The sequence below is a fragment of the Scylla paramamosain genome, chromosome 28 (genome assembly GCF_035594125.1).
Source record: "Scylla paramamosain isolate STU-SP2022 chromosome 28, ASM3559412v1, whole genome shotgun sequence".
NCBI classification, from domain to species: domain Eukaryota; kingdom Metazoa; phylum Arthropoda; class Malacostraca; order Decapoda; family Portunidae; genus Scylla; species Scylla paramamosain.
In genome coordinates this window covers 15,752,251-15,762,250 of record NC_087178.1, presented here as the reverse complement: position 1 = coordinate 15,762,250, position 10,000 = coordinate 15,752,251, and the positions used below count along the sequence as shown (strand labels likewise).

The 10,000-nt window shown below is 41.7% G+C and overlaps 1 protein-coding gene across 2 annotated transcripts in view; it reads left to right on the top strand.

Annotated features, from left to right (window-relative positions):
* The window catches only part of LOC135115004 (visual system homeobox 1-like), a 60,967-nt gene that overhangs the window by 20,806 nt on the left and 30,161 nt on the right, over positions 1-10,000 (top strand). For both annotated transcript variants that reach the window (XM_064031412.1, XM_064031411.1), the window contains exon 2: positions 622-709. In XM_064031412.1, coding sequence (XP_063887482.1) covers positions 622-709 — 88 coding nt within the window. The remainder of the gene's footprint in view (positions 1-621; positions 710-10,000) is intronic.

Here is a 10,000-nt window from a genome sequence, read left to right as displayed (position 1 = left end):
CGAAGAGGAAGATAAGGAGTAAGAGGAGCAGGAGGATAAGAACATAAGAGAAGAAAATAAGGAAAGCTGCAATAATCCGTCAGGCCTACACGTGGCAGTCCGTGCATGAAACATATACCTACACATCTCCGCCCTCTCATCCTCATCCATAAATAACTGAACAGCAAGAGCAGAACAAATAATCAGAACAAATGTAAATAAAGACAGCCAATCAAACAATTCAATATCACACGTAACTAGGCTTTTCAGTTCCCATTTACATCAACATTCAAATGAAGACTCCGCTACGCTACCTTCGACGTTCAGTAAATGGACGCCTTCTACATACGAGTACACGTACACCTAAACATCTTGAGGCTCGTATTGTGAAACGCTCTGCTCTCTCATCACGACTATTTTCAAAGGCCACAGAGGCGATCCACTGGGTTCTCAATGGTGTTCCTCCTGTTAACAAAGTAGAAATCTTGTTAATCTGTCACTAGAACCGTAAAAAAAGACCCTTGAAAACCCGTGTAACTTCAAATAAATCAAGCCTTTTGAAAGTGCAGCATAGAAACGTTTCAGAATATGATCCTTAATTCTTTGTTAGATCACTGTGCTAAGACTGCTCTCCCTTCGCAGGTTTCAGCTCTGAGTCGCTGCTGGGGAAGCCGACAGATCAGTCAGGCTTGGGAATGTCTCGGAAGAAGAAGAAAAAGAGACGCCACAGGTAAGATGTCTTCACGTTTCTCTGGTTCATTTTAAGTGTTTGTAGTGAGTGACCTGGTACATCTGTTTGTTTGTTTGTTTGTTTGTTTGTTTGTTTGTTTGTTTCCGTCTCTGCTTGTTTGTCTGTTTACTCGTATTTGTTTTCATCTCTGTTTTCGTCTCTGTCTTTGTTTCCTCCTCTGTTTATTTGTCTATTGTCTTTGTTTCCGTCTCTCTGTCTGTCTCTTTGTTTGTTTTCTTTTCTGCTTGTTCATCTATTTGTTCTCGTCTTTGTTTGTCTGAGTGTTTATTTTCGTCTTTGTTTGTCTGTATGTTTGTTTCCGAATCTGTCAGTCTGTTTCTGTCTGCCTGTCTATTGTTTTAGTCTGCATGGCTGTTAATCTCTCTCTCTCTCTCTCCTCTCTCTCTCTCTCTCTCTCTCTCTCTCTCTCTCTCTCTCTCTCTCTCTCCTCTCTCTCTCTCTCTCTCTCTCTCTCTCTCTCTCTCTCTCTCTCTCTCTCTCTCTTTCCGACATGTGTTACACTATGATCCCGAAGAGTCACAGATACTGGTGCTTAAAAGTATCTTTCAAGACGAACGAATTAAAAAAAAAAACATGAATTGTAATAGGAAAAGAAGATATTATATTCCGTAACGCAGTACTCTTGGTGTGCTAACGAAGGAATAATTGGTAAATTATTAACCCTTTCACTGCTATACGAAACAATTTAACAGCACCGGAAGTAATGCATGTGAAATTTTTATAAGCATCTACAAGAAAGAAGGGGATTAAAGAGAATAGATTTTGCAATATCTACCCAGTTTAAAGATTGGAGGTGGCTGTACAACTAGTAAAGACAACTCAAAGATTAGTAATTATGGAAACACGTACCAAAAGCAGTGAAAAGGTTACTGCAGTTTCTCATAGCATGGAAAATTACCTGTCACTCATTAGTTATCTCGCCTGTCGTCCAGTACCAGACCTAAGTGATAAGATAAAAAGAAATGAGATGGTATGGTCACGTAGTACTATGAGAAGACCAGGAACTGATTAAGAGAACCTAGAGAAAACAAGTTGAGGGAAGAAGATCGAGAGGAAGACAAAAGTGTGATGGAGGGATGGAACTGTGGTAGAACTGCAAAGGAGTCACAAAAGAAGATGCAAGGGACAAAAACAACTGCAGGAGACTCGTACATGGTGCCAACCCTTCACACTTAGGAAACGGCGAGAGATTAATATCCATCACCAAGGCCTAAAAATTGATGTGTTCCTTTCTGGTGTTGGCAGGCAGGAGGAGAAAACAAATTACCTCTATCGATTTGTTTCACCAGCCTTGACCTTGTTATTGTTTCCTTACTGGCCTCTCTTATACCTCTCCCTCTCCCTCTCTCTCTCTCTCCCTCTCGACTAATCAGGACCGTGAAAGGTAAATATTACGTGTGACTGACGGGACACCAAGCCTCAGGTAACCACTGCCTTTATAAACTCACTACCACAACGAAATTAAAACAAATCTGCATTATAATGAACTGCTCGGAACAATTCTTTCTTTCTGTTCAGCAAACCAACTTGAAGTTCGTTCTCATACAAGTTCTTTTATTTTTGCCATTAAGGGATACTCGTAAGCGTGTTAATAAACCGAACATTTATTTTACAGTTACGGAAAACTATGTGAAATAAGTACACAAGTAACAAAGAAGATGGCAAAAGCAAGCTATCGGCTAACACGCAACACTTCCGAGTACAAAAGTCTGAAAAAGACGATGGAAAAAGAAATACACACAAAGCAAGCACACAATCATAACATTACGTAGAGGCAAACTGATACACTATGTACACAACAATGCAATTAACTGTAAACTACAGTGCCAAAATATAAAAAAAGAAGCTTAAAAAGTTTTACGAATTAACACATAAAAATACAAATAACGTAATTCTGACATGAAATCGCGTATACAAAAATGTTCCCTAACACACTCACACACACACACACACACACACACACACACACACACACACACACACACACACACACACGCCGTTGGATCGGAAATAGTTTAAATATTTCGGCAACATTACCCAGAACAGCAAATTATTCCCGAACCAGAACAGCGCTACAGTGGCGGCGTTTGTGGTGTCCGCTAATTGCTGCTTCAATTTTGTATGAAAACTATACTATCGCCGCCGCCGCCGCCGCCGCCGCCGCCGCCGCCGCTACCGCCGCCACTACCGCTGCCGCCGCCGCCGTCTGTAGTCTTTGTTTTTTTGGAGTGTTTTGTTTTTACTGTAGTGGTTGTTGCATTGTTTGTCGCCATTACCGTTGTTGTTGTCGTTGTTGTTGTTGTCGTTGTTGTTGTTGTTGTTGTTGTTGTTGTTGTTGTTGTTGATGGTGCATTTGTTTGTTGGTTTGGCATGAACTGATGCAGATAAAGTTGTTTTTCGTCTAAATCAAGCTTGTGTTTTTGTGTCTGGTTGTTGTTGTTGTTGTTGTTTGCCAGTTTGTTGACTTGTTGGTTGACCGGTGTTTGGTTGATGAATGTGTGTATGTGTGTGTGTGTGTGTGTGTGTGTGTGTGTGTGTGTGTGTGTGTGTGTGTGTGTGTGTGTGTGTGTGTGTGTGTGTGTGTGTGTGTGTGTGTGTGTGTGTACCCGAGCACATTTCGCAATCCTGTTAGTATGCATGGATGAGTCTGAATCACACCCTAATACTGCAGTACCTCCCCTGATAACTGCTTATTGATGGCAATGATAACGATACCCAGTCTTCCAGTAACTGCGAAAACTGATTTTTTTATTTATTTATTATTATTTCATTTTATTTTATTTTTTCAAGTTCTGTGTCTGTGGTAACGCTTCATCACAATTACAAATATTCATGATCAGGTAGACTTGAAAATAATGCAAAAAATAATAATAATGATAATAATAATAATAATAATAATAATAATAATAATAATAATAATAATAATAATAATAAAGTTACAGTGAAGTCTTAACAGTAATAATGAAAAAGTAATTTCCATTTTATTCATCATTGCAGTTTCAAAAGTCAGTGCCTTAATTTTCACGCAAAATTTATCTAACCTCAAAACATTAAGCATAACTCACTTAACACCTCTAAAAACACTAAATTGACCCTTAAGTCCCCAAAAAAGCTATTAACTCTACTCACAATAGTTAAAAAAAAAAATCACTTCATCTTCCTTTCCTTCACAAAAAAAAACAAACTAACCTCAAAGCACTCAATATACCTAACTTAACACTTCTAAGACATTAAATTGTTACTAAAATCCTAGAAATAGATAAATAAATAAACAAAATAAACCACAGAACTCTCCTCTCTTTGACAGTCACCGTACACCGCAACACTCTCGTAACACATTCAATCCAACTACAAAACAATTCAAAAAGTGAATCACGAAGCACCAAAACAAACAACATTTCCGAGATGCTAACAAGCTGCAGCATAGATACGAGCTCAGGTTAGTCAGGAATCACAATAATCGCTTAGTGGCAGGAGGAGGATGGGGAGGAGAGGGGAGAGGGGAGCTGGGATGAAGGAAGGAAGGGGAGGGGCGTGGCGCGGTTGGAAGATGGACTACAGGAGATGATTTTCAAGTCTTCCTTCGTAGTACCAAGTGGTAAGATGTCCGCCGCTCTGACCATCTTACAAATGACGACGATTAGAATATTGCTCTCTCTCTCTCTCTCTCTCTCTCTCTCTCTCTTTCTCTCTCTCTCTTAACCTGCATCTTTCAATCTCTTGCTCTCCTCTTCCTTCCTTTCCTTCACCATTCCTGCTTTCCTATACTCTCTCCCTTCTCTCCCCTCTCCCTCCCTCCTATGCACCATACTCCACCATTCCTTTCCCAGCTCCCACCCTCCTTCGCTTCATTCTCCCCCGCTCTTGCCCTCCCCTCCTCCCTCGCTCGGCCTAAGAGGTAGTGGGGCAGAGACCATCTTATTACTGCTTTCAATATGCGTAATACCAGTAAAAGCTTGACTGATGGCGTAGGGCAACACCGCTGGCCGTCCTCAATTTGCCTAAAAGTGGCATTCATAAATATTGGAGGAGGAGAGTGAGGGTGCACGAGAACGAACAGGAAAAGGGGGGAGAGAAGGGGGGGTTGTCTACGCTTCCGCGACATTTCCTTCTTTTCTTAGCGTTTTTTTTTTTTCTGGTTGTTTTTTTATTTATTTATTTTTTTTTTTTGTCAGGATTTTTTTATTTCCTTAGTTGGTCTATTTCTTCATCCGGCTCGGTTTCCTAATGAATATTTCTTAGTTCATCTGCATCTCTCTCTCTCTCTCTCTCTCCCTCTCTCTCTCTCTCTCTCTCTCTCTCTCTCTCTCTCTCTCTCTCTCTCTCTTCCCCCTACGAAGCCTTGCCGAGGGAACGAAACCACTGATTCTCCTTCTTGAAATATATGTTTCTCTCTCTCTCTCTCTCTCTCTCTCTCTCTCTCTCTCTCTCTCTCTCTCTCTCTCTCTCCTCTTCTCTCTCTCTCTCTCTCTCTCTCTCTCATTGTAAAATAGAATTATTCTTTTTTTCTTTTATTTCTATTAGTGTGTGTGTGTGTGTGTGTGTGTGTGTGTGTGTGTGTGTGTGTGTGTGTGTGTGTGTGTGTGTGTGTGTGTGTGTGTGTGTGTGTGTGTGTGTGTGTGTGTGTGTGTGTGTTTAATTTCTGCCATTTCTCTTCATATTCCTTTACATCTTTTTCTCTCTCTCTCTCTTTACCGCTCACTTCATTCCTCAGGTGATTACTTACTATTCCTATCACCAGCAATCCTTATAATTATATACATTTAGTAATTCACACACCTTCCTTTTTATCTTCCGAATGACTGACTTCAAATTTAACCTTCCTCTGTTTACCTTCTTGTAACGGGTTCTGCTGTCCACTCTCCATTGTGAGGAGGAGGAGGAGGAGGAGGAGACACTGTACCTCACTGTATGGGTGTCTAGGGTTCCCTAATGCCATAATTGACTCCAATAAACAAATCCCTCTCCACCCTTCTTCCTTCCCCGTTCCCCCTCACCTCATCTCCCTTTCCGCTCCCCTTTCTCCCTCTCCATCCCTTCTCTCTCTCTCTCTCTCTCCCCACCTCCCTTCCTTCCCCTGCCTCTCCATCCTTCCTCTTTCTCCTCGGCCTTCTTCCCCTTCCCCTTCTTCCATTTCCATCCCTTCTCATCTCTCTCTCTCTCTCTCTCTCTCTCTCTCTCTCTCTCTCTCTCTCTGCTTTATCCTTCTCCACCTCTTCTCTTTTTCCTCACCCCACTCTCCTCCCCTGCCTCCATCTCCACCTCTCTTTCCTCCTCCTTCCTTTTCTTTCCCTTTTTCCTGTCTTAATTTTTTCTTCCCTTTATTAATTTTCCCTTTTCCTCTTTATCACACATCTTTCGTTTCTCCCTTTTTGAGTTTTCAATTTTTTTTTTCCATTTTCTTTATCTTTCCTATATTTTCCTCCCTCCCTTTTCCACTCTTCTTCTTATCTTCCATTCCTTTTCCTTTCTCACTTCCCTATCCACCTTTCTGGCCTTCCTTTCCCAGCTGCTCCCTCCTCCCACCCTTTTCCTCCCTCCATCCTCCCTCTCTCGCACCCTTGGACCAGTCACCCTTTCCCTCCACCTCGCCCAATACAGACCCAATATATTTCGGAATCAGTTCATTACTATACACGTGACGAAAGCTTGTGACATGTTTAAGACAAGGTCGTCATAGGGAGGCGGAAAATACGAGGTAATGTTATTGCTGCATGTGTTTATTTAATCTTGTTTTTTTTTTTTTTTATCGATTGGTGATATAGTGGTATATTCTGTCGTGTAGTAAGAAGAGAAAACGAGGAACCGGTTAAAAGAGCTTGGAGGAAACCAGTTGAGGGAAGAAGATCAAGGAGAAGACAGAGAGTGAGATGAAGGGATGGAATTACGGTAGAAAGGCAAAGGATGGGAGTCACAGAGGAAGAGGCAAGGGACAGACACAACAGGAGATTCGTACATGGCGCCAACACTTCACTCAAGAGACACGACGAAAGGAGAAAGTGGTGGTGGTATAGGAAGATGCAAGGGACGGACACAATAGAAGAAGCGTCAATACGTGGCGCCAACCCCTCACGCTAAGGAAGACCACGAAGGGAAAAGAAGAGGCACAAGCATCTCGTCCAGCCAAACAAGGCGAGGAATGTGACGTGAAAGACAATAACGCGGATGTGAAATTTAAAACGTTTGATTGGTGTTTTTTTTTTTTTTTTTTTTTTTTTTGTTCTTGAGTGACCGACAGCAGGGCGGCGCAGATCGAATCACGCCCATCACCGCTCACACCTTCCCCGACCACCAGGACCTTTATTATCGGGGCCTGTCGTCATTCATGGATAGAAAGGGACCTCTCTCTCTCTCTCTCTCTCTCTCTCTCCTCTCTCTCTCTCTCTCTCTCTCCTCTCTCTCTCTCTCTCTCTCTCTCTCTCAACACGCACACACACACACACACACACACACACACACACACACACACACAGAGCTGAGAAGATGAACAAACAACATCAAAAACGGTAATAAACAGCAAAGATCAACCCCAGTCATTACACAATTTCATCCCATAAAGTCACTGAACAAGAAAAAAAGAAAGTAAGAAAGAGAGAAAAAGAAGAAAGAGAGAGTGAAAGAAAACATTGAAAGCCCCCAAACCATTGAGGAGGAACAACTGAGATCAACGCAAAAGACAAAAGAAAAAAAAGAAAGAGAGAGAGAGAGAAGAGAGAGAGAGAGAGAGAGAGGAGAGAGAGAGAGAGAGAGAGAGAAGAGAGGAGAGAGAGAGAGAGAGAGAGAGAGAGAGAGAGAGAAGAGAGAGAGAGAGAGAGAAAGACAAGGAGGCGGGGAGAGGGTAGCACCTGCGGAAGACTAGCGGAGCCGCGGTCGCTATTGTTCAAACTTTTAGCAGCAATTAAGAGGCGGCAGAGGTAACGACCCGTCACAACTGAGCCCAAGCCTTCATCAGCAGCCACAGCGACACAGAATTAACCCACGACCCCACAATTATCACCGCAGCCACGCTCAACGCTGGATGGCTGGCGGGCGGCGTGATGCGGAGGAGAGAGAGAGAGAGGAGGAAGGAGTGGGAGATTACTGAGGGAGAGGGAGAGGGAAACAGAGAAGCAGGAATGAGGACCTTGACGCGGGAGAAAAGGGAGATTAAGAATGAAAGGAGGGGAGAAAGGTAACCTAGTGAAGAGGGAAAGAAGAGAGAAGGAAGAGGAGGGAAGAGGAGGCTGGTGCGGCGATGCTGTGGTAAGGAGTGAGACCAGAGTGGAGACAGGAAGGAGGAGGAGGAGAAGGAGGCTGGTGAAGAGAGACAGGGAGATGTAAACAAGTGGAAGGGAAGAGGAGAATAATACTGGAATAGGGGAGAGAAGAGGGAGGAGAGGGAGACTATATAGTGACGAGGGAGAAAAGAAAAAAGAAGACGGAAGGGAGAGTAACTGATGAAGTGATATAGGAAGAGATCGAAAAGGCGGAGAGAGAGAAGGAAACGAGAAGAAAGGAAAAGGAAAGATGGCGAGTGAGACGAAGTAAGAAGAGGGACGGAGAGGTCAGTAGAAGAGGTTAAGTAGATAGGAAATAAGACTGGAATGGAGATAAGGAGAAGGAAAAGGAAACAAGGAGAGAAAAACAAGAAGGAGGATGAGTAGGAGATGAGTGGGAGAGGGACTTGAGAGGGAGAGTCAAGGATTAAGAGAAGGGAGTGGAGGAGTGAAGGAGTGGAGGGAGAGTGAAAGGATGACATATTGGGGGAAGTGGAAGAGGAAGCAGTGTGTCAGAGAGGAAAAGGAACATGTAATGGGCGATAATGGAGAAGTCACGAATGAAACATAATGGAAGTGATGAATAATGGAAGACAAATAAGTAAGTAAAGATAAATGTTTGTTTGTTTACGTTGGGGGGTCACCGGCTAAGGGTAACAAAATTATAAGAAGAAAAAAGGGCCCACTGAGATGCCGGATTAACGAAATACTATGACAAATAATAAAAGATAGATGGATAAATAGGTAATGAGAGGTTAAAATAAACTATGAAAGATAAGTAGATAGTGAAATATCAAGATACTCGTAAATAATGATAGATTAAAACGAATAATAAAAAAATAATAATAATATGGAAAATAATTGAATAAAAAGGTGCAGCAATAGGAACTTATGAACATGAGAAAAAAATATAATGTGGAGTAAGAGGAATATAAAATAAAGTAGTAATAAGAATAAAAAAAAAGGAAAACAAGACTATAACGACAACCAAGAAATTAATGAATACGAGATAAAAACAAAACAAAACATGATGTGAAGGAAAAAAGGAAAGAGAAATGAAGGAATAACGATAAGACAGAAATAGAACAACAAAAAAAAGATCATAACACGGCAAGCAGTGAAGTATGACTCAGAAACATGAATACAAAACAAAGAACAACATGGACGAGCAAAACAAGAAGGCTACCAGAATATAACAAAGGAAGGAAGGAAGAAAATAAAAATAAGGAATGAAAATTGAATGTTTCTGGATCACAATGTTTTGCTGCCAGTCTTCTCTCGTCACACATAAAGTAACTCTTGAAAACCTAACGAATATAATAAAAAATTCTTATACTTAATTCCCCGCCCCCTCCCCCCAAAAAATGGGAATGAAACATTTAAATACAATGACGCTTTGTAATCTATTAACTGTCTTTCCTTGAGTTTATTCGCTGCTCTTATTAGAGAGAGAGAGAGAGAGAGAGAGAGAGAGAGAGAGAGAGAGAGAGAGAGAGAGAGAGAGAGAGAGAGAGAGAGAGAGAGAGAGAGAGAGAGAGAGGAGAATATTACTAATGAGAACCGTGAGAGCGAAAAATCGAAGACAAAAAAAAAAAACTCAAAAAGGCTCAAAGAAGATACGTACTACTAATCTTAATCAAAAAGAGAGAAAAAAAGAACATTACTAACGTGCATCAGAAAAGAAAACGAAGCCAAAAAGGAGAAGCCAGGTGAGGCCAATGAAGCAGGTGGAAACTAAACAGCGCCTTGTGAAGTGAGGTGAAGCCATGTGAAGTCAGGTGAATTCAGGTGAGGCAGTGAAAGGAAGTCAGGTGTTGGGGGCTGCAAACAAGGTGTTATCTTGATGAAGTATTGATTGTTGATGCCTTTTGGACTTGAGAGAGAGAGAGAGAGAGAGAGAGAGAGAGAGAGAGAGAGAGAGAGAGAGAGAGAGAGAGAGAGAGAGAGAGAGAGAGAGAGAGAGATTATATAACCTCATTTGCCAAATCAACATCAAAACATCAATCACTCAATT